At 45.6% G+C, this 25412-nt stretch overlaps 1 protein-coding gene across 1 annotated transcript in view; it reads right to left on the bottom strand.

Annotated features, from left to right (window-relative positions):
• Positions 1-10430: 10430 nt before the first annotated feature.
• Positions 10431-25412, bottom strand: part of TRMT9B (tRNA methyltransferase 9B (putative)) — a 59735-nt gene continuing 44753 nt past the window's right edge. The window contains exons 3-4 of the mRNA XM_030192208.1: positions 20844-21017; positions 10431-11458 (exon numbers count right to left, since the gene is read on the bottom strand). Coding sequence (XP_030048068.1) covers positions 10431-11458; positions 20844-21017 — 1202 coding nt within the window. The remainder of the gene's footprint in view (positions 11459-20843; positions 21018-25412) is intronic.

Here is a 25412-nt window from a genome sequence, read left to right as displayed (position 1 = left end):
TATCAGCCTACCTGTCTGACATTGCTGCCTGGATGTCTCAGCGCCATCTGAAACTAAACATGACCAAGACTGAGCTTCTCATCTTTCCCCCTAAACCAACCTCTCCTCCTCCCCCAGTCTCTATTTCTGTGGATAACACTCTCATCCTTCCTGTCTCATCAGCTGGTAACCTTGGGGTCATCTTCGACTCCTCCCTCTCGTTCTCTGCACATATTCAGCATATTCGTTTCTTTCTCTATAATATCACCAAAATTCGCCCTTTCCTTTCTGAGCACACTACCAGAACCCTCATCCACACTCTTATCACCTCTCGCTTAGACTATTGCAACTTGCTTCTCACAGGTCTCCCATTTAGCCATCTCTCTCCTTTTCAATCTGTTCAAAATTCTGCTGCACGACTAATATTCCGCCAGTGTCGTTATGCTCATATTAGCCCTCTCCTCAAGTCACTTCACTGGCTTCCTATCCATTTCCGCATACAGTTCAAACTCCTCTTATTGACCTATAAGTGCATTCACTCTGCAGCTCCTCAGTATCTCTCCACTCTCATCTCCCTACATTCCTCCCCGGGAACTTTGTTCACTGGGTAAATCTCTCTTATCTACACCCTTCTCCACTGCTAACTCCAGACTCCATTCCTTTTATCTTGCTGCACCATATGCCTGGAATAGACTTCCTGAGCCAGTATGTCAAGCTCCATCTCTGGCCGTCTTCAAATCTAAGCTAAAAGCCCACCTTTTTGATGCTGCTTTTAACTCCTAACCCTTATTCACTTTGTTCAGAACCCTTATTTTATCATCCTCACTTTAATATTCCCTTATCTCTTGTTTGTTCTGTCTGTCCTAATTAGATTGTAAGTTCTGTCGAGTAGGGACTGTCTCTTCATGTTCAAGTGTACAGCGCTGCGTACGTCTAGTAGCACTTTAGAAATGATAAGTAGTAGTAGTAGTACCAGGTACTTGTGACCTAGACTGGCCACTGTTGGAAACTAGATACTGGGTCTGACCCAGTACACCAACTCTTATATTTTTAACTTATGATTGTCTGAAGACATGATCCATTTGAGAGTGGAAGCACGTGCCCAAAAATTCTTAGAATTTGTTGACAAAAGCATTTGATGCAGAATAGAACCTGCCTCAGGGGTACTACCATCGACAATAGCCACTATTCCCAGCTCTAACAATGTAGATAAAAACTGTTTAACAGCTCAGAACCCACATCCTCAAGGTGATGGTTGAAATTGCCTAATAAAACTAACAAATCAAAGTCTATCAAGACTGAAGCAATTCATTCTTCTCATGCCCAGTGCTCTACCACTCCCTTATGAAGTAGACAATACAGTGGTGGAAATAAGTATTTGATCCCTTGCTGATTTTGTAAGTTTGCCCACTGACAAAGACATGAGCAGCCCATAATTGAAGGGTAGGTTATTGGTAACAGTGAGAGATAGCACATCACAAATTAAATCCGGAAAATCACATTGTGGAAAGTATATGAATTTATTTGCATTCTGCAGAGGGAAATAAGTATTTGATCCCCCACCAACCAGTAAGAGATCTGGCCCCTACAGACCAGGTAGATGCTCCAAATCAACTCGTTACCTGCATGACAGACAGCTGTCGGCAATGGTCACCTGTATGAAAGACACCTGTCCACAGACTCAGTGAATCAGTCAGACTCTAACCTCTACAAAATGGCCAAGAGCAAGGAGCTGTCTAAGGATGTCAGGGACAAGATCATACACCTGCACAAGGCTGGAATGGGCTACAAAACCATCAGTAAGACGCTGGGCGAGAAGGAGACAACTGTTGGTGCCATAGTAAGAAAATGGAAGAAGTACAAAATGACTGTCAATCGACAAAGATCTGGGGCTCCACGCAAAATCTCACCTCGTGGGGTATCCTTGATCATGAGGAAGGTTAGAAATCAGCCTACAACTACAAGGGGGGAACTTGTCAATGATCTCAAGGCAGCTGGGACCACTGTCACCACGAAAACCATTGGTAACACATTACGACATAACGGATTGCAATCCTGCAGTGCCCGCAAGGTCCCCCTGCTCCGGAAGGCACATGTGACGGCCCGTCTGAAGTTTGCCAGTGAACACCTGGATGATGCCGAGAGTGATTGGGAGAAGGTGCTGTGGTCAGATGAGACAAAAATTGAGCTCTTTGGCATGAACTCAACTCGCCGTGTTTGGAGGAAGAGAAATGCTGCCTATGACCCAAAGAACACCGTCCCCACTGTCAAGCATGGAGGTGGAAATGTTATGTTTTGGGGGTGTTTCTCTGCTAAGGGCACAGGACTACTTCACCGCATCAATGGGAGAATGGATGGGGCCATGTACCGTACAATTCTGAGTGACAACCTCCTTCCCTCCGCCAGGGCCTTAAAAATGGGTCGTGGCTGGGTCTTCCAGCACGACAATGACCCAAAACATACAGCCAAGGCAACAAAGGAGTGGCTCAGGAAGAAGCACATTAGGGTCATGGAGTGGCCTAGCCAGTCACCAGACCTTAATCCCATTGAAAACTTATGGAGGGAGCTGAAGCTGCGAGTTGCCAAGCGACAGCCCAGAACTCTTAATGATTTAGAGATGATCTGCAAAGAGGAGTGGACCAAAATTCCTCCTGACATGTGTGCAAACCTCATCATCAACTACAGAAGATGTCTGACCGCTGTGCTTGCCAACAAGGGTTTTGCCACCAAGTATTAGGTCTTGTTTGCCAGAGGGATTAAATACTTATTTCCCTCTGCAGAATGCAAATAAATTCATATACTTTCCACAATGTGATTTTCCGGATTTAATTTGTGATGTGCTATCTCTCACTGTTACCAATAACCTACCCTTCAATTATGGGCTGCTCATGTCTTTGTCAGTGGGCAAACTTACAAAATCAGCAAGGGATCAAATACTTATTTCCACCACTGTATATTACCATCAATACTAAATCTAGCTATTGGAAATTCTGGGTGTCACTGTCTCACCAGCAGGCTGGTCAATACTGTTCAACCCTAGGTACTGTTTCCTTACAGGGGTCATCTTGTTCTTGTCTGGATACCTATATAAACTCAGTCTCTAATTCATTTTCTTGTCAGAGTTTGGTCTGCACTTCTTGGTTTTACTATGTGCTTTGGCTGTGCTACACTCCAAATCCTGACTTTTCTCATTGGATGCTTTTTGATCTTGCAGTAGTCCCTGCTGAGCCTTGGCCTTATTCCTGCCTTGTAACTCCAGGTAAGTACCAGGCGCTCATGTCTACAGTTTCTGTGGGGTTACCCTGGTTTCTGGCTCTCTCTGGTTCTGGTTTCAGGCAGCAAAGACCTGGTGGCCACCAACAACAGAGGGCATCCCAAAGGAAAGATGGCTGCTGCAAGTGGAAGACTGCATCCTATCATTCCCTGAACCTGCAATGCCATATCCTGTAGAAAATCTGTGGACCTCATTTGCTCACCATTCATGGGTTTCCCCAACTGATGAAAACTGTCACACTTTCAATCTAAACTGTACCCGAGTCAATGGAGGGTAAAGTGACTTGCCCAAGGTCACAAGGAACTTTGGTTACTTCTCTACTCTGTTACAATGATCTAAGGATTATTTTTTTTAGTTCTCAATATGCACATCCGTTGAAATACTGGTCATTTCAGGTTGACTACCTTTTGCATACTGGAATCCAGAAAGTATATTCTTTTACCTCTAGCTTTGCATATACAGTTGTCATTTCTCATATGCTGGGCTTCAAATATGCATAAACTGTGCATCAATACAATTTCTTTGAGACATTTTGGATTCTATTTAAGATAATCAGGTCAATATTCAACACGATTTAACTGGTCAGAAATAGCTCCTGGCTGGTTAAATTGTCTGTTCAATGCTAACCGATAATTTTTAGTGCCACTGGAAATAATTGGTTAGCGCCGAATTGCAAACCAGCTATTTTGAGGGCGTTCTGGGGCAGAGTCAACATTTGGCCAGTTAAGTGCCAATATTCAATATTTAACCGGCCAGGTTAATTGCATAAATAGAACCACATAAAAGTGAATCCTATCTTTAAATGGTAACCCATAGCCAGTTGAGTGCTCAATATCACAGTTAACCGGCTATACGTTAGCTGGCTCTGGACACCCATAAATTCAAAGCCTGTGCCTGGATATGACCCGGCATTACATTTCTAGGTTTAACGCCAGCAGCGGTCAGCAAAATGCTGATCACTGCTGGCTGAGTATCGGGCCCAGACAATTCTATAATGGGGCGACAAAGTTTAGATGCCAAATTTCCATGGGCTGTGAGCCTATTCTATTAGAACACTTATGCATTTAAGCATTCTTATAGAACACTAGCATAAACCGACACTGGCATGCACATTTACACCAGGTCTATGGCTGGCGTAAACGAATGTGCTTAAATGCAGCTTTTATGCACATAGGGGCCCTTTTACTAAGCTGCAACAGGGCTAATGCGCGGATAGTTTGGGCTAGTCGACACTACAGCTGGGCTAGCACAGGCGCCCAGTGGTAATTTTGAAGTTGGCACACACTGTTTCCCACAGTAGAGAATATTTTTCTATTTTCGACCGTGGGGGGCATTCCCGGCAGTAATTGGCAGCACGGCCACATTAGCGTGCACTCCCTGACTACTGCACAAATAGCATGTGAGCCCTTACTGCTAGGTCAATGGGTGGCAGTAAGTGCACAGACAGTAAATAACCACATGCTACTTTTAAATTTAGTGCATGACTTTTTAACACCCCACTAAAAAAAAGCCTTTCCCCAGCCACGGTAAAAAATGACCCACTGAGCGCCAAATTCAGACGTCCAAGACTACCAAAGGCCCCATAATATACAAGTATTCTGTATGGTGCCCATTTAAATTTCAGATATGCCTATGACCATACCCCTTCCCTGTGACCACCCTCTTGCAATTAAGCGCTAAGCCATTTTAGTGCATAATTACAGAATAGCAATTTGGTGCATTACTGCCATTTACTAGATGGCAATGTTCTCTAAATTGAAGTGTGCAAATTTATGGAATTCTATTTGCTATAAACTACCTTAAAACATTACAAAGAAATACTCACAAAGTCTGAGGTATTTTCCAGTGGTTGCAAATACTATCATTTCTGAGAGTGCCAATTAAGTTCTTGGGGGGTAAAATTTTAAGGGATATGAGCATGCAGAACAATATTTTACATGTTCCTCAAGGTGCTTATAAAACTGCCTGGCAGTTAATGAGCTTAAAAGTAGGCACTCAAAAAATGACGGGCCTGTGGAGTGACCCCAGGAGCACAGAACGGATGGATGGCACTTTTGTTTCTATTTTCCACAATACACACACAAGCGCTAATTCTTATCAGTAAATACCGTACACTCACCTGCCTTGGAGCAGGTGTAACTTTGTGTAGGATCTTGTGGGGGGGGGGCAATTTTATAAATGTAGGCGCATATATTGTTTTTTTTTACAATAGGCTCAACATATGTGCCTGTGTGCTTTTGAGAGGTCATTTTATGAAGCAGCTTTTGCATTTACAGAATGGATTTTACACATGGAAAGGGCTCCTGTCTAGTCAAATACATATTTATTTATTTATTTATTTATTATTTATTTATTGCATTTGTACCCCACATTTTCCCACCTATTTGCAGGCTCAATGTGGCTTACAAGCGCCTGTTATGGCATCGCCATTCCAGGAGACTGATACCATTGGTGTTACAAAAAGATTTTGGATAAAGAGAACGAAAGGTCTAATCAAAGTTATAGAAAGATAAATATCAGATTAGGGTGATGTGGTGAGGTGTTGTAATTAGCTATGAGTTTTCATTGTAGGCCTTGTTGAAGAAATAGGTTTTCAAAGATTTACGAAAGGTAGTTATGTCGTTAATCGTCTTGAAGTCAGTTGGCAGTGTATTCCATAGTATGTGTGCCGAGAGCATGTATACTTACACTGCACATACGCATACCTGAGGATTTAGGGGCCCTTTTACTAAGGCATATAGGTGCCTATCCAGCTTATAATCGAAAGAGAAAAACGCCTATATTGCGACCCAAATCAGGAGATGGGCGTCTTTCTCCCGTGGGCGCCCAAATCGGTATAACTGAAAGCCGATTTTGGGCGTTTCCAACTGCAATCCGTCACGGAAATGGGTAAAGTTGATGGGGGCGTGTTGGAGGCGTGGTGAAGGCGTAACTGGGGCGTGGTTATCGGCCGAGGAGAGATGGGCGTCTTTAGCTGATAATCGAAAAAAAAGGCGTTTTTACCACGATTTTGGGTCACTTTTTTTTGGACCTTTTTTTTTCACGAACAGGTCCCAAAAAAGTATCCCAACTGACCAGATGACCACTGGAGGGAATCGGGGATGACCTCCCTGGACTCCCCCAGTGGTCACTAACCCCCTCCCACCAAAAAAACCCCACTTTACAAACTTTTTTTCCAGCCTCTATGCCAGCCTCAAATGCCGTACCCACCTCTATGACAGCAGAATGTGTTCTATCCTGTGACAGCCTTTCCCTGGTTCTGATGTGGCTCTCAGGTGAGTGTGACACCTTTTCCGTTATGCACACTGCAGAGTCACATCAGCAATGCATTGTGGTGGGTGTAGGGTATTGGGCTCCGTGATTCCAGTAGCTTGTGGCAAATGCTCACAATGTTGGTAGTTGGTAGGCTCTACTCCCATGGTGCTTTTCCCCCTGCTAACTGGGTCAGAGTGTGCCCTGTTTTGTTTCCGGTAGTCCATGAGGTAGTGGCCATTTTTGTAAGCCAGTTTTAGGTCCCTTTCACGTGTTAGCCACGTTACAGAACTTAGTTCTTCCCGTGAATGTGGCTGAAAGAGGGCATTGTACAGCATTCTGCCAGCTCTGACCTGCTACTACTACTACTACTACTACTTAGCATTTCTATAGCGCTGCCAGGGTTACGCAGCGCTGTACAAGTTTAAACATGGGGAAGGACAGTCCCTGCTCAAGAGAGCTTACAATCTAAAGGTAACAAACTATGTAGTCAGTGTAGGTATCATGAATGGGGAAGGTGGTTAGGCGCCAAAAGCAAGGGAGAAGAGTTGGGCTTTGAGTAAGGACTTGAAAATAGGCAGGAAGGGCGCATGGCGTATGGGCTCGGGAAGTCTGTTCCAGGCATAAGGTGATGTGAGGCAGAAGGGGCGGAGTCTGGAGTTAGCGGTGGTGGAGAAGGGTACAGATAGAAGTGATTTGTCCTGAGAGCGGAGGTTACCAGGGAGACTCGTTGCCAGTGGGGCACAACCTCTGATCTGCAGTTAACTGTGAGTAAGCGTGCTTATTCCAATAAAGGACGTTTTTGGAGAGATTAGTCTTCAGGTGTCAACTGGTGTGCCAATGTTATATACAGTGGTGGAAATAAGTATTTGATCCCTTGCTGATTTTGTAAGTTTGCCCACTGACAAAGACATGAGCAGCCCATAATTGAAGGGTAGGTTATTGGTAACAGTGAGAGATAGCACATCACAAATTAAATCCGGAAAATCACATTGTGGAAAGTATATGAATTTATTTGCATTCTGCAGAGGGAAATAAGTATTTGATCCCCCACCAACCAGTAAGAGATCTGGCCCCTACAGACCAGGTAGATGCTCCAAATCAACTCGTTACCTGCATGACAGACAGCTGTCGGCAATGGTCACCTGTATGAAAGACACCTGTCCACAGACTCAGTGAATCAGTCAGACTCTAACCTCTACAAAATGGCCAAGAGCAAGGAGCTGTCTAAGGATGTCAGGGACAAGATCATACACCTGCACAAGGCTGGAATGGGCTACAAAACCATCAGTAAGACGCTGGACGAGAAGGAGACAACTGTTGGTGCCATAGTAAGAAAATGGAAGAAGTACAAAATGACTGTCAATCGACAAAGATCTGGGGCTCCACGCAAAATCTCACCTCGTGGGGTATCCTTGATCATGAGGAAGGTTAGAAATCAGCCTACAACTACAAGGGGGGAACTTGTCAATGATCTCAAGGCAGCTGGGACCACTGTCACCACGAAAACCATTGGTAACACATTACGACATAACGGAATGCAATCCTGCAGTGCCCGCAAGGTCCCCCTGCTCCGGAAGGCACATGTGACGGCCCGTCTGAAGTTTGCCAGTGAACACCTGGATGATGCCGAGAGTGATTGGGAGAAGGTGCTGTGGTCAGATGAGACAAAAATTGAGCTCTTTGGCATGAACTCAACTCGCCGTGTTTGGAGGAAGAGAAATGCTGCCTATGACCCAAAGAACACCGTCCCCACTGTCAAGCATGGAGGTGGAAATGTTATGTTTTGGGGGTGTTTCTCTGCTAAGGGCACAGGACTACTTCACCGCATCAATGGGAGAATGGATGGGGCCATGTACCGTACAATTCTGAGTGACAACCTCCTTCCCTCCGCCAGGGCCTTAAAAATGGGTCGTGGCTGGGTCTTCCAGCACGACAATGACCCAAAACATACAGCCAAGGCAACAAAGGAGTGGCTCAGGAAGAAGCACATTAGGGTCATGGAGTGGCCTAGCCAGTCACCAGACCTTAATCCCATTGAAAACTTATGGAGGGAGCTGAAGCTGCGAGTTGCCAAGCGACAGCCCAGAACTCTTAATGATTTAGAGATGATCTGCAAAGAGGAGTGGACCAAAATTCCTCCTGACATGTGTGCAAACCTCATCATCAACTACAGAAGACGTCTGACCGCTGTGCTTGCCAACAAGGGTTTTGCCACCAAGTATTAGGTCTTGTTTGCCAGAGGGATTAAATACTTATTTCCCTCTGCAGAATGCAAATAAATTCATATACTTTCCACAATGTGATTTTCCAGATTTAATTTGTGATGTGCTATCTCTCACTGTTACCAATAACCTACCCTTCAATTATGGGCTGCTCATGTCTTTGTCAGTGGGCAAACTTACAAAATCAGCAAGGGATCAAATACTTATTTCCACCACTGTAGCAGCAACAAGTCCTAGAGGCCTGCGTGTTTGCAGGTCCCTGGAGCACTTTTAGTGGGTACCGCAGTGCACTTCAGCCAGCTGGCCCCAGGCCCATCCCCCCACTCCTGTAACACTTGTGCTGGTAAATGGGAGGCCTCCAAAACCCACTGTACCCACATGTAGGTGCCCCCTTCACCCCTAAGAGCTAAGGTAGTGTTGTACATTTGTGGGTAGTGGGTTTTGTGGGAGGAGGGTTGGGGGCTCAGCACCCGTGGTAAGGGAGCTATGCATGTGGGAGCGTTGTCTGAAGTCCACCGCACTGACCTCTAGGGTGCCCAGTTGGTGTCCTGGCATGTCAGGGGGGCAAGTGTACTACGAATCGTGGCCCCTCCCACGACCAAATGGCTTGGATTAGGACGTTTTTGAGCTGGGCGTTTTTAGTTTCCATTATCGCTAAAAAAAACAAACGCCCAGCTGAAAAACGTCCGTTTTTTTGAAAATACGGTCTGTCCCGCCTCTTCACATACCCGTTTTCGGACATAGACGCCCATGGAGATAGGCGTTCGCATTCGATTATGCATTTAATGTGTGTCAAATTAGAACTACCGCTTGGCTACTGCGTGCCCCAGACGGTAATTCTAATTTTTATGCACGTCCAATACGCATGGCAGAAAGTATTTTTTATTTTTTACCGTGTGGCGCTAACCGGGCAGTAGTTGGCAGTGTATGCTGATGATTACCGCCTACTTAACGAATGAGACCTTACCGCCACCTTACCCCTAAGTCAATGGGTGGCAGTAAGGTCTCAGGCCCAAAATGGACGTGCTCCAATTTTAATTTTGCCACATGTCCATTTTCTGGCAAAAAAAAGGCCTTTTTTGCAGGCAATCTGAAAAATGGACCTGCCCACATCCAATACATGTGCCTACACCAGCGCAGGCCATTTTTCGGCATGCCTTAATAAAAGGGACCCTTAATTTGGCAGTTTGACCACTAGTGGTAGTACTGCAATACCCAGCAGAAGAAACCAGTCTTCGCAAAAACCGTAAACAAAACAGCGAAGATGACTCAAAAATGAAGAGGACAACGCTTCGAGTAGAAATCCAGTTAAAAACAAATTTATGGATCGTTAGACAAATGAAACCAAAAATAGAAAATAATAAAAAATACAGTTAACAACGTATACACATCATATAGAAATGTCATATAAAGAAACTATACAAAGCATCAAATAAAAGTATCATATACAGACGATAAGTTGACATGATATTCTCATATCTAAGGAAATGACTGATATGGAGATATATACCTGCAGTACCGCTGGTTCGTGACTCCTGTGGTATTTTAAGCTGCAAGTAATATTTTACTACAACTTAGTAACTATCCTCTTAGTAGCCCAGAGACACATTCTCACTGACAATTTCTTAAGGAGTTTACCAAGGGACAAAAATATGGATTAGCTCTTTTCTTTTCCTGAATGTCAAATTTTGATTATGTTTTTAGAGTTTGTTTGGGGGGGGTTTTGTCGCAATAACACACCAGTTTCCATGATCATAGCAGGAATTTAGAATCTGAAGCTCTGGCACATTTTCTTCAAGTAGACTGCTGAGCTCACCTTCCCGAAAAACATGATAATAACGCATATAGGCTTTTGCATCTAACATGTCAGCCTCCTGGTCCTCAACAACAACCGCAGCATCCAAAATGCCGTCAGCTGATTCTGTAGTCAAATTTCTTTTTAAGACTCCACTAACAGTGGAGTTCTCTCTTTCATCTGTGCATTTGCAGTTACAGATTCCATTTTCCATTAAATCATTCTGAAAAGATGTTTCATTCTTGTTGCTCTGTATCATTCCGTTGAAATTCCTCATAACATCTGAGGATATGAACCACTGTGATTTTTTGTGGGATGCATTTTCCATGAATACCTCGTCATCATCAAAGCTTTCTCCTTGTAATAATGAGCTACGGTGACCCAGATCTAAACTGCAGTGCCTGGAAGGCTGAGCAGATATGGCGCTATTTGCCCAGCCTCCTATGCTTTTCAGAGGCTTTATCTTTTCAATGTGCTTTTTTAAAGTGAATTCATCAAGGGATCGAGAGAAAAACCAGGATCGTAAAGATCTCCCCAAAGCAGCATAAAATCTGTTTTCATCCTCATCAAACTTCATGCAGCATCCTTCAGCAGGTCCATAATTGTCAGCACTGTGTGAACGTTTGGAATCGAGATTTTGTCTAAGGTTGTTTATGTCGATAGATTCAGCAGAGCCTCGAGCTTGCTTGTTGGTGGCTTGCATTTTAATGTTCTGGCCAAGAGGGCTCTTATTTCCAGACTGGCTAGTTTCCGAAGGGGGTCTGGAACACAAGGCCTTGTTCCAAGGAACAAATACGTCTTGCTTCTCAAACCGACGATTCTTTTGTTCCATTGCCCAAACGTACAGCATAAGCTGCCCTCCAGGGACTAGTACTCGGGACATTTCTTTTATTGCTCTAATTCTTCTTTGCTTAGTTGAAAAGTGGTGGATTACTGTGAAGAGAAAAAGCACAGGATGGGATCATTAATGTCAAGACAAATAAAAAGAGTTTGCTATTAAGCAGGGATAATAACTTTGTAATTCTCAAAGATTTATTTATTTATTCCATTATTTAGCCCATCCTCCCAACAGTGCCCAGAGCAGGTTACAGAATTACATTCATAATATAATAAAATAGGACAACTTATAACAAAATAGAATAAAATTAGACAATAGTTCCAGCCTGAAAATTTCCATTTCAACTCATCAAATTGCTAGATCAAACCAAGTCAGTTTTAACAGCCTTACAAAATCCCAAGTTTCCAAGTTTATGAAAGTTTTACTAACTCACTCTACGGGACTGCCTTAAGAGCGACTTACTGTCTAAAATAGAAAAAAAAGAAAAAGAAAACCAGCAGAAGAAAGGAGGTGTTGATGCCCCACTTAGAGTATAGTGTTCAGTTGTGGAGGCCGTATCTTGCTAAAGATGTAAAAAGACTGGAAGCGGTGCAAAGAAAAGCTACAAAAATGGTATGGGATTTGCAAACCGTACGAGGAGAGACTTGCCAACCTGAACATGTATACCTTGGAGGAAAGGAGAAACAGGGGTGACATGATACAGATGTTCAAATTTCTGAAAGGTATTAATCCGCAAACAAACCTTTTCCAGAGACAGGAAGGCGGTAGAACTAGAGGACATGAATTGAGGTTAACGGGGGGCAGACTCAGGAGTAATGTCAGGAAGTATTTTTTTCACGGAAAGGGTGGTGGATACATGGAATGCCCTCCCACAGGAGGTGATGGAGACAAAAATGGTAATGGAATTCAAACACGCATGGGATAAACACAACGGAATCCTGTTTAGAAGGAATGGATATACGGAATCTTAGCGGAGATTGGGTGACAACATTGGTAATTGGGAAGCAAATGAATTCGTGAATGAATAGATATGGATGGACTAGTGTGTAAATTTCAAGGGGCTTCAACGTTAGCTTCAGAACTTTTAGTAGAACAGTGCTGGGTAGACTTCCACGGTCTGTGCCCTGAGAATGGCAAAGACAAATCAAATTTGGGTATACATATAAAGTACTGCATACCATGTAAAATGAGTTTATCTTGTTGGGCAGACTGGATGGACTATTCAGGTCTTTATCAGCCGTCATTTACTATGTTACTATTCTGCTTATTTTCTAAGGAGAAGGGCGGCCATATTCTGACACAAATCGGGAGATGGCCAGCCTTCTCCTAAGGCTGGCCAAATCGGTACACTCGAAAGCCGATTTTGGCCAGCTTCAACTGCTTTCCGTCGCAGGGCCGGCCAAAGTTCAAGGGGGCGTGTTGACAGTGTACCGAAGGCGGGACGGGGGCGTGGTTAAAAGATGGCCGGCCTCCGCCGATAATGGAAAAAAGAAGGCCGGCCCTGACGAGCATTTGGCCGACTTTACTTGGTCCCTATTTGTTCATGACCAAGTCTCAAAAGGTGCCTGAACTGGCCAGATGACCACAGGAGGGAATCGGGGATCACCTCCCCTTACTCCCCCAGTGGTCACCAACCCCCTCCCATCCAAAAAAAAATTAAAAAACATTTTTTTGCCAGCCTCAAATGTCATACTCAGCTCCACTTCAGGCAGGCGGACCCAGGCCCACTTGTGGTGGTAAATGGGAGCCCTCCAAAATCCACCCGAAACCCACTGTACCCACATCTATGTGCCCCCCGTTACTCTTTACAGTTGTGGGTAGTGGGTTTTGGGGGGTCAGCACCCAAGGTAAGGGAGTTATGCACCTGGGATCAATTTGTGAAGTCCACTGCAGTGCCCCCTAGGGTTCCCGGTTGGTGTCCTGGCATATGAGGGGGACCAGTGCACTACAAATGCTGGCTCCTCCCACGACCAAATGGCTTGGATTTGGCCGGGTTTGAGATGGCCGCCATTTGTTTCCATTATCAGTGAAAACCAATGGTGGCCATCTCTAATGCTGGCAATCTCTAAGGGCGGCCCAAATGTTGAGATTTGGCCAGCCCCGACCGTATTATCGAAACGAAAGATGGCCGGCCATCTTTTTTCGATAATACAGTCAGGTACGCCGCTTAATGGGGCCGTCAATAGAGATGGCCACCCTTATAGATGGGCTCCCCCGTTCGAATATGCCTCTCCATGTTACTATAAAACATAAGGCAATGAGTAGACATGACATGGATAGTTGGGGCAGGAGGGGAAGGAGCTATAATATCAGATAGGATAGAGGGTAGGGAAAAAGACTAGGAATGCTACAAATGTCTCCAGGACTCAATTAATAGACCTCACAGAGGGAAGAACCTTGTTCCACAACCAGGTCATGAAACAGAAGTAAGCTCGAGCACACTCTAATTGAAAAGATCTGGCAGGAAGTAAAAGAAAACACCTCTTCCATTCAGAACATAACGATCACTTAGGAATACAAATTGGCAGCTTTAGTATTGATATGGGGGGGGGGGGGGAATATCAAATTTACATCTTACTCCCAAAGCTTCCGTTTATCACAGCCACAATAATATTTTGGAACTTAGGGGTCCATTTACTAAGGTGTGCTGCACTAGTGTAGATGCGTGTCTTGGGCACAAGCAGATCCATTTTTCAGCGTGCCTGTAAAAAAAGGCATTTTTTTTAGTTTTGCCGAAAATAAACGTGCAGCAAATTAAAAATTGGTACGCATCCATTTGGGGTCTGAGACCTTACCACCAGCCATTGACTTAGCAGTAAGGTCTCTCAGGTTAACTATGTGGTAATCGCCTACGCGTGTCAAGTTGGAGTTACCACCCGATTTTCGCCGCGCACCAGAAAATAAAATATATTTTCTGGCGTGCATAGCAGACACGTGTCAAAATTGAAATTACCACATGGGCCATGCAGTAGTTGGGTGGTAACTCCGAATTGACACACGTTGGGCATGCGTAGGCGCCTATGCGGCTTAGTAAAAGGGCACCTTAATGCATCCTATAACATCAAAATGGGACTTAAGATCAATCTTCTGTTTTCCCAAAAATGTAATGCAGGCGATATTCAGCCTGCGGCTGGCAGCAGGTTGTAAGCCTCTGACAGCCACGGGCTAAATTAGTCCCAGATATTCAATGCCAGGCCATGCCCAGACACTGGCACTGAATATCTGGGTCAGCTGCACAGCCAGAAATTATGTAGGTACTGGCCGATATTCAGTGCCAGGTAAAGACAGAACTGTTTTTTGAGTGACCCTTTCTGCCCGGATAGATATGCAGGTGCCAGCAATGAGTATGGCCAGTGCCCACATATGGGCAGTGCCATGGCAGCCAGAGAAGACAGACACTGGATGGTTAAGTGCCACTAAATATCCCCTCCCGGTCTGCCGATTATGTGGCAGAAGAGTAAGTTTTGAACTTAGAACCACATAGAGCAGTGTTTCCCAACTCTGTGCTGGACATGCACCTAACCAGGCTGGTTGTCACGATATCCATACATTTGTAGAGGTTGCAGATCCAGTGTATACAGATCTACCTCATGCATATTCATTATGGCAAACCTGAAAACCTGACTGGCTAGGACAGGGTTGGGAAACACTGGCATATAGTATTAGTTAGTTGGTGTCCCTCCAAGTATGCCTCTACTAATTAAGCAGTTAAATAATACAAACCCATCCGCATATAAACCAAGATAACATTTTTCCCCTAAAAAAGGGGCAAAAATGTTAACTCAAATAGAAACCAATGGTTTATATTCAAGTACTAGTAATCCTCTCTCTCTTTCCTTCCTTCCTTCCTTCCCTCCCTCCCCCATGATATCCTTTGCCAAGGTGTCTTGCCAGGGCTGTCTCTGCCCCCAGCACCCCCACCCAACTGGAAACACTCACTCCCTCCTTGTAAAGAGAACACCCCCCCTCCCAGATCCACCATAGGCCCCCTCCCAGGGCCTTCCCTACAGCCTTGGTAGTCCAGTAGCGAGCTGGGAAAGGAGTGATCTTCCTATACTCCTGCACATGCAGTCTCCGTAGTGAAAATGGCTGCTGCAAGTTTCAGTGGCAGTTTCATGAGATTCTCATGGCAGTCTTGTGAGATTGCAACGGGAACTTGTGACTCAGGGAGGGGGCTTTCGGTGGGTCCGGGAGGGAGGGGTTTTCTCTTTACAAGAGTTGGGGGGGCTGGTGGCAGAGACAGCTGCAGCAGGACACCTCAGGGAAGGGAGAGGACAGTAGTGCCAGTTATCGGGTAGGAAGGTGAGGACAAAAGCGCCGGTCATCAGGTGGGACATGGATATAAAACGAGACCCCCATTTTTAGGTCACTTTTTTGTTCCAAAAGTCTTGGTTTACATTCAAATATTTATGGTATATATTTGCCACAATAGCTGATTCTGTGTGTTTGTAAATTAATAAGTATACTGTAAGTGCAGCAGCTGATATCAACATTAAACCGATCTGTATTGTTACTACATTAGAGTGCTCCTGGGGAATTTCTAGCAAACCACTTCTTCTTATAGACCAGTGTTTCCTAAGTCCAGTCCTGGAGTACCCCTTGCCAGTCAGGTTTTCAGAATATCCACAATGAATATGCATGAAAGAGATTAGGCACAGATCCCCCGAATTCTATAATACTGCACACATCTTTAGTGAAAGCTCCTGACCCGCCCATGTCCCTCCCATGGCCACACTCCCTCTTCAGTTGCGTGCTAAAAGATTTGCGTGCACATCTTTATAGAATAGTGCTTAGCAAGATGCTTGCCAAAAAACCTAATTGGAGCCAATTAACTGCAGTAATTGACTGTTAGCACCCAATTATTGCTCATTATTGGCTCCTTACTCAATTAAATTGCATGCGCAAATTGGGCACATGCCCAAATTTGCACACAATTTCATGCGCCATATATAGAATCTGGTGGGGATTGTGTGCAATTCTAGTTGCCGTATCTCAAAAAAGATATAGCGGAATTAGGAAAGGTTAAAAGAAGGGTGACCAAAATGATTAAGGGGCTGGAACTCCTCTCATGTGAGGAAAAGCTTAAGAGGTTAAGGCTCTTCTGCTGGGAGACGAGATGACTGAAGGGGGATATGATAGAGGTCTACAAAATCCTGAGTGAAGTAGAACAGGTAAACATGAATTGGTTGCTTACTCTTTCGAAAAGTACAAAGACTAGGGGCCATTCCATGAAGTTGCATGGTAGTACTTTTAAAATGAATAGGAGGAAATATTTTTTCACTCAGTGAATAGTTAAGCTCTGGAACTCATTGCTGAAAGATGGGGTAACAGCACTTAGTGCATTTGGGTTTATAAAAGGGGTTGAACACGTTCCTGGAGGAAAAGTCCATGATAGTCAGCTATTAAAATAGACATGAAGAAAGCCATTACTTGTCCCTGGAATTGGAAGTATGGAATCTTGGTACTCTTTGGGATTCTGTCAGGTACTTGTGACGTGGATTGGCCATTGTTGAAAGCAGGATACTGGGCCAGATGACCCATTGGTCTGACCAAGTATGGCTATTCTTGTGCTTTTATGAGTTTTTGTTTGGCGTGTCTGGTCTTTTGGTGAGGGTTTGTGTAAGACCCTAGTATTTTTCTCCTCAAGTACTACCCTCTCCTATGAAATCAAGTGGGAAACCACTGAGACGTGTCCGAATGAGTCACAAGAATTGTCAGTGCCACTTGTTTAACTCATCGTGGCTGTAACACAGTTACGTTATCTGAACTTTAAGCTAATAAACTGCCATTAAGGCTGACATATTCATTGCTGTTTGTGAACTGCTTGAGCTATCTGTCCATTATAATCAACGTCTGCAGTGTTTATGGCTGTCCTCTGCTAACCTCTCTCTTGGTTTTCCCTGGCTCAATGGGAGAAGATATATTTATTCTTGTCATTTCATTTTTAAATTCTTTCCTAATTTCTGGTCAGCCAGGGCTGGCATTAGGGGGTACAAACAGGACAATTGCCCTGGGCATCCATGATACAAGCAGTGGCGTAGCTAGGGGGGGGGGGCGCAAGAGAGCGGTTGCTCCCCTAAACAGATTTTTACAAAAAATGGTGCCTATGCGCCACATGCAATGCAATATCTTTCTCTGCCCCCTCCCGTGCAAGTTATATGTCTTCTCCTGTCTCTTCTGCCGCTCTCTCCCGTCTGCATCATCATTTTGACTGCCCTTAAGTGTTCTTCTTCTCCCTCCAGCACCACCGGCAATTGACACAGTCAGCCAGCCCTTTGCCAACGTTGGGGCCTCTCCTGAGGCGTGTCCCACCTACTCTAATGCAACTTCCTGTTTTCCACAGAGGTGGGACACACCTCAGGAGAGGCAGGACTGGCTGTGTCAATTGCCTGCGGTGCTGGAGGGAGAAGAAGAACGGTTCAGGGCAGTAAAAATGACCATGCAGACGGGAGAGAGCGAGCTGAAGAGAAGGAGAAATATGTAAGATGCAGGGTGGGGGAGGGAGGTGGAGAAGGGAGAAAAAGCTGCCCAATTTGGTTTAATAGACCAGAGTGGAAGTGAGCCATCTAGTCCACTGTATGCAAGGAAGCCAGACAGTTTGATTAATTTGTTTCCACTCCCACGTGCAGCCGTCATTGTATTTAGACTACGGAAGAAAATGCATTTCTGTTACTTTTACCAGTATTTTCACTGCTTACAGAATCTGGCTTTCTTGGAGGATCAAGGTGACTGTGCTGCTGGAGTGGGGCAGCATTTTATTTTTTGTTTCCTCTTTTTTATCTACGCAAATATGGTAACCCTATCCAAACAGGCCAATAGACCACCAGAACATTTAGAAGGTAGGCCTGGGGAAGGCCTAGGCGTGAGGGGTGGGGGAGAGAGGAGTTGGTAGGTGGCCTGGGAGAATGTTTTTTTTGTCAGGAAGTCCCCAAGTTTTAATGAAAGAGCTCAGGATCCAAACACCAATTCTGCCTTGTCATAGGTTCTGTGGCCTGGCTATTGTGGGGTGGGTCCCTCTGTGATCAACGTACCCTTGAAGGGTGGCCTAGCATTTGAATACCGGCACCTTTTTTGCTAGAAAAAACGCACTGCTAATGACTATATACACACATCATTTATAGCCTCTGTGATAGACTCCTTCACCCCTTGACCATCAGCTTACACATTATATATTGGAATCAAAAATTGCTCCCTAAGTACAGAAACAAATGACATACAATGTTTTTCCATTCCTAAAGATCCCTTAAAACTTTGGTCACTCTGACCCCTTTTTACTAAAGCACGCTCATGTTTTTAGCGAGCGCTAGAATTGGGCGCATGCTAAACGGTAGAGATGCCAATGCATTCCTATGGGCGTCTCTAACGTTTAGCACATGTCCAATTTTAACGCACACTAAAAACATGAGCATGCCTTAGTAAAAGACCCCTCTCTGTTCTTTATAGTTAAACAGTGAAGTAATACACATTCAGAAAGTGGTCATACTTACTAAATTCTAACCTACTATTAAAATATAGTTCTAAGGTAGAATATTTTGCACAATGCCACAGACTGGGATTGGGGAGTTTTGGTTTCTGTAAAAACGCACTGGCCTTTTCGGTTGAAACCTGAACCTGGACTTTGGGCTGGTTTTAGCTCCTTTGAACAGGGACTGTCCTTCTATGTTAAATTGTACAGCGCTGCGTAACTCTAGTAGCGCTTTAGAAATGTCAAGTAGTAGTAGTTTTGGTGTCGAATCCAAAACCGAAATTAGGTCAGTCTCTACTATAGAATACTAAAATCTAAGAATGTCTTCAGCAAACTAGGCATGAACATTTCGACCAGCTTTTTGGTGGAAATGCTTGCACCTAGAATATAAGCACATGTTTGACATGTTACACTGGTATTCTAGAAACAAAAGTAAATAAAAGTAGGCACCCGTTTATAGAATTGCCTTTATTCCCAACATTAGCCACCTACACCCTTTGAAAATTGATCCTCTGCTATATACAGATTGGAAGCAGGTTGAATAAGAGGGGCATAATCGAACGGGGCGCCCAAGTTTTCCTAAGGATGTCCTCGCAGAACATCCCCGCGAAGGAGCAGGGAAACCCGTATTATCGAAACAAGATGGGCGTCCATCTTTCGTTTCGATAATACGGTCGGGGACGCCCAAATCTCAACATTTAGGACAACCTTAGAGATGGTCGTCCTTAGAGATGGTCGTCCCCGATTTTCGGCGATAATGGAAACCAAGGATGCCAATCTCAGAAACGACCAAATCCAAGCCATTTGGTCATGGGAGGAGCCAGCATTCGTAGTGCACTGATCCCCCTCACATGCCAGGACACCAACCGGGCACCCTAGGGGGCACTGCAGTGGACTTCAGAAAAAGCTCCCAGGTGCATAGCTCCCTTACCTTGTGTGCTGTGCCCCCCAACCCCCCCACAAAAAAAAACCCCACTCCCCACAACTGTACACCACTACCATAGCCCTAATGGGTGAAGGGGGCACCTAGATGTGGGTACAGTGGGTATGTGCTGGGTTTTGGAAGGCTCACATTTACCACCATAAGTGTAATAGGTAGGGGGGTATGGGCCTGGGTCCGCCTGCCTGAAATGCACTGCAGTACCCCCTAAAACTGCTCCTGGGATCTGCATACTGCTGTCATGGAGTTGGGTATGATATTTGAGGCTGGCATAGAGGGTGAAAAAATATTTAATTTTTTTTTTAGGGTGGGAGAGGGTTAGTGACCACTGGGGGAGTAAGGGGAAGTCATCCCCGATTCCCTCCGGTGGTCATCTGCTCAATTTGGGCACCTTTTTAAGGCTTGGTCGTAAGAAAAAATGGACCAAGTAAAGTCGCCCAAGTGCTCGTCAGGGACACCCTTCTTTTTTCCATTATCGGTCGAGGACGCCCATGTGTTAGGCACGCCCCAGTCCCGCCTTCGCTACGCTTCTGACATGCCCCCGTGAACTTTGGTCGTCCCCGCGACAGAAAGCAGTTGAGGACGCCCAAAATCGTCTTTCGATTATGCCGATTTGGGCGACCCTGGGAGAAGGACGCCCATCTCCTGATTTGTGTCGAAAGATGGGCGCCCTTCTCTTTCAAAAATAAGCCTGTAAGTATTCCAATGTGTTTCTTGCACTGCTACTAATGAAAAACCATCAAAAGGACATAAGAAAATAAGCACTGCCATACTAGGACAGACTGCTTATTTGCTTATTTCCGATCTGAGGAAGAAGGGCAACCTTCGAAAGCTAATCAAGAAATGTATTAAGTTATGTCCAATAAAAAAGGTATCATCTTATTTTCTTTTCCATGTTTTATTTTGTTTGATTTCTATTGATAACCTTTAAGAGTGGACTAACATGGCTACCACACCTCTCTACTTAGGACAGACTGAAAATCCATCAAGCTCAGTATCCTGTTTCCAACAGTGGCCAATCCAGGGCACAAGTGCCTGGCAAGATCTCACAAGATCATACTTTGCAGTGACTTACCTCCTATAGAGATGACAGTATCGAAGCACTCACTGCGGTAGGGAAGATTAAGGTTGTCACATACCATGACTTCATGGCCTTTCTTCTTTGCAATTTCTACCAAAGGCCCACAGTAATCACAGCCCAGATTATATACCTCATAATTGACACTGAGATATTTTCCAGTCCCACAACCTAAAAAAAAAAATAGTTGTTCACTATTTTAATCTGTTCGTAACATAAATGTTAAGTAATGGAAAAATATTGTAACTTTTTTTAGAAGTCTATGTACATGTACATAGATCTATGTTATTACCTTGGAGAAATGTTTCGTTGGAGTATTTTTTATCTTTTGAAAGTAATTGTTTGCCTTATTTTCCAGCAGATGATAGCATAAAATAGGTTTGAGTTTTATGACCAACTATTATAAGCATTATAAGCAGAAAGCTGGAAACAACTGAACTTTGTGGAGGAGTAACCTAGTGGTTAGTACAGCACACTTTGATCCTGGGGAACTGGGTTCAATTCCCACTGTAGTTTCTTGTGACTCTGGGCAAGTCACTTAACCCTCCATTGCTTTGAATGTAGTTGCAAAAACCACAGAAAGGCAGTATATCAAGTCTCAGTCCCTTTCCCTTTCAAACTGATCCAGTGTGAAGAGACAAATGTCAGGTTTAATTAATTGAACCACCCTCACAGATATGCCAGTTTTTTAGGTCTCAGCTTTTGATCGTATCAAACTTTCTGTGTCTCTATTATGGCAACACAAACTGCACAGCAGTGGCGTAGACATGGGTGGGCCGGGGCCCACCTTATTTGGACTCAGGCCCACCCAAAAGTGTGGCACTCTTGCTGTGGCTAGCAGAGATCTTCAGACCCCACCAGCTGAAGATTTCCTCCTCCCCAGGCAGCCACTTGCCTCAAGCTGACACTAACTCCGGCCCCTCTGCACATGCTCAGTTTTCACTCATGTGCATCACGGTATCAGCTCGAGGAAAGTGCTGCTGGCTGCTGTTTGGAACAGCGCTGACTGCCCGAGCAGGAAGAAATCTTCAGCTGGCAGGGTTTGTAGATCCCCACCAGCTCAGGTATTTAATATTTTGGATTTGTGGGTGGAGTGAAGGAAGAAGGGCAGACAGCGTAGCAAAGCAGAGCAGAGGGGGGCCGGGGCCAGGGGGCACACTCAGCTTGGACTCAGGCCCACCCAAAATCGGCTGTCTGGCCAGGGCCGGTGCAAGGCAAGATGCCGCCTGAGGCAGAGCTAAGATGCTGCCTCCCCACCCCAGGCTGAGACCAGGGCCGCCGAGAGACTGGGCCGGGCCCGGGGCAAGGCCGCCCCTGGGGCCCCGCCCCCAAGGTCATCACCGCCACCCCCCCAGGCCGCCACATTGCAGTCCCCACCCGCCCCCCCCCCCCCTCCGTCCGCCACCAGACCGGGCCCCCTGCATTGAAATCATCACAGCGCCTCACCTGTCACCTCCATGACTGAAAGCGCAGCAGCGGCAGATTGGATTCACCTCCCTTCGGGCCTTCCCTCCCTGTGTCCCACCCTCACGGAAGTTACATCAGACGAGGGCGGGACACAGGGAGGGAAGGCCCAAAGGGATGCGAATCCGATCTGCCGCTGCTGTGCTTTTAAGTCACGGAGATGACAGGCGAGGCACTGATGATTTCAATGTGGGGGGCTCGGCCTGGTGGCAGACGTTTGACGGTGCCAAGGGCGGGTGAGACCGGGGACTGCAGTGCTGGGCCCCCCTTGAAGGCCCGGGGAATTTTGTACCCCCTGCCACCCCTCTCGGCGGCCCTAGCTAAGATGCCAACCCCCTCCCCCCCCCGGGCCAAGATGCTGCTCTCCACCCCATGCTGAGATGCCTCCCACTCCCAGGCCCAGAAGCTGCCCCCCTTCTTACCTCCAGCCCATTTGTGGCATTTACCTCGTCACGTTCCAAACCCAGCAGCAATTCCCATAAGCTGCCCTACTACCAGCACCCGCCTTTTCCCCTTACTGCAGCTGCCTCAGCCTCTGACGAAACAGGAAGCTGCATCAGAGAAGTAGCCGCAGTAAAGGGAAGAGGTGGGTGCTCATGGCAGGACAGCGTATGGGAATCGCTGCCTCTGCCGGGTTTGGAATGTGACAAGGTAAGCTCCGCGAAGGGGGAGATGCCGCTCCCCGAGAAGTGGGGAGATGCCGCTTCTGAAGAGTGCTGCCTGAGGCCCCCACCTCAGGTGGCTTAATGGTCGGGCTGCCCCTGTGCCTGGCTATGCCCCTGCTGCACAAAGCACTGCTAGGCAGAAGAACTTGGGTCTCTAGAGATAGCTGTAGGGTCAAAAGTTATACTTTGGATTAGGGCTCGAAGCCAGGAAGGTCTCAATGAGACTGAAAGAAATGGGTCATGTGCAACATTTACCCCATAACTCTATAATTTTGCATGCACATTTCCTCAATTGGAGGGAATTCAAAAATAGGTGCTGAAAAAAATCACTGCTAAGCACTATTCTGTAAAGGGTACAAACCCTTTACAGAATAGCACCAATTCCTGCACCCAGTCTAATGCCTGCTGAAACCTGGTGTAAATGTGCAAATTATCAGAACACTCCTGACACACCCATACCCCTCCCATGAGATATGTGCTATGGGAAGTAGGTGCCCTGCACAGCCAGATGCATGCACAAATTTTGATGAGTGCAAATTAACATCAATAATTAGCTGTTAGCACCCAATTAGTCCTGTTTTTGAGCTCGTTATTCAATTAATTTGTGTGCGAATCTCAGGCATGTGCACAAATTTGGGTGAGCACATCTGGTGCCATACACAGAACCTGGAGGTTCCTGTGCACAATTGCATGCATAGGTTATAGAATTCTGGCCATTAAATGCGTAATTTAATTCGTTAATTAGGCATTAATTTGTGTTAGCAACCAATAATCAGCAATAATTGGAGTTAATTGATACTAACTGGCAGCAGTGGCAATCCTAGGTCGGCTGCCACTCGGGGCAGATTGCCGCTGCGCACCCCCCCGGGTGCAGCGGCGTCCATCCCCCTAGGGTGCAGCACGACACCCCCCCCAACACAATGACACCCCCCTCCCGGCGCATCAAGCCCCCCCCCCCCCCCCCCGGCGCAATGACACCCCCTCCCCGGCACATCGAGCCCCCCCCCCCCGGGTGCATTCTTTATAAAATAGCAGTAAGAGCAGTTAAATGGATAACTACAAACTACTGCCAGTCAGTGGCGTAGCAAGGGCGGGGTGGTGAGGGCGCTCCGCCCCGGGTGCATGCTGCTGGAGGGTGCAGAGAGCAGCAGTGCGCCTGTCGGCTCCACTGGCTCCCTGCTCCCTCTGCCCCGGAACAGGAAGTAACCTCTTCTGGGGCAGAGGGAGCAGGGAACAGCAGAGCGGACAGGTGTGCGGCTGCTCTCTGCACCCTCCAGCAGCGTGCACCCGGGGCAGACCGCCTCCACCGCCCCACCCTTGCTACGCCACTGACTGGAAGTAGTTTGCAGTTATCCATTTAACTGCTCTTACTGCTATTTTATAAACTTAGCACTCAAAATCAATAGCATGCATCTGCAAGGGGGATGTACATGAGAGTAGCATGGGTGGTCAGGGGTGTCCCAAACATTTAAATACAAAGGCCTGGATGCTCAGAACCTAACGCCAGTGTTAGAGCCAATTAGTGTTAGCCAGTGTTAATCTGTGCAGAATGCTCAGAGGGCTTTAGCGCAGGAAACAATGTGTACACCTTATATGGCAGTTAGGCCCCTCCTATTGCATCCCAGGATGCATGATCCTCGGCAGGGTACCTCCATTTTCAAGATAGCAACCTTAGAAACAGGAGTGAGTGGGCGTGGTTAGCCACTAGACCATTATGCAGCCCTAAGTCAGGAGACCGGACCACCAGGTTTTTGTTTGTCTTGTAGGGGGTCAGGAGACCACCAGACTACCAGGACCCTTTTTTTAGTGTGTGGGGGCTGCATCATTCATTAAAAATAGGTAAAATTACAGAGCAATAAAAGTCAATAATAGAACTTATTAAAAAGGTTCTAAAATCTTCCTAAATCTTAATTCATGCAGCCACAATTCTAAAAGTAAAACATTCCACATACCTGGCGCAATCTCCATAAACAATTTCTTATGAGAGTGTTTTTTTCCTAACTTTTAAAGACCCTTTTAAAATGCACGTTAGAGAACCAATTCTCCCAACGAAAGTTAAACATCTGAAGGTGTTGTTAGCATTCCAGGAATAATGCAGCTGATGAGTTCACTTTAAGCAGCATTATTCAGTTTACATAATATGAGCTGGCACTGCTTTACATGCAAATAGCTTATTATTTTTTAACATATATTAGACAGCATTTTTGTGTTAAGCTGTGTTATTAGCAAATAACAAACGTCTTTGCAAATGAATGCATGTTAATCGGGCAATAACATGCATAGTATGATAAATATCCAGTGTACCTCAATGTAACTCACCTTGAGCTACTACTGAATGAGCAAAATCTAAATAAATAAATAAAATGCAGTTTAGTAAATAGGTTCCTTAGATTATAGGCCCTCTAGAACCAAGGAAATGCTAAATGTAGCTTAATGT

The sequence above is a fragment of the Microcaecilia unicolor genome, chromosome 2, assembly GCF_901765095.1.
Source record: "Microcaecilia unicolor chromosome 2, aMicUni1.1, whole genome shotgun sequence".
In the NCBI taxonomy this organism is placed as follows: Eukaryota; Metazoa; Chordata; class Amphibia; order Gymnophiona; family Siphonopidae; genus Microcaecilia; species Microcaecilia unicolor.
This window is presented reverse-complemented; position numbering and strand designations above follow the sequence as displayed.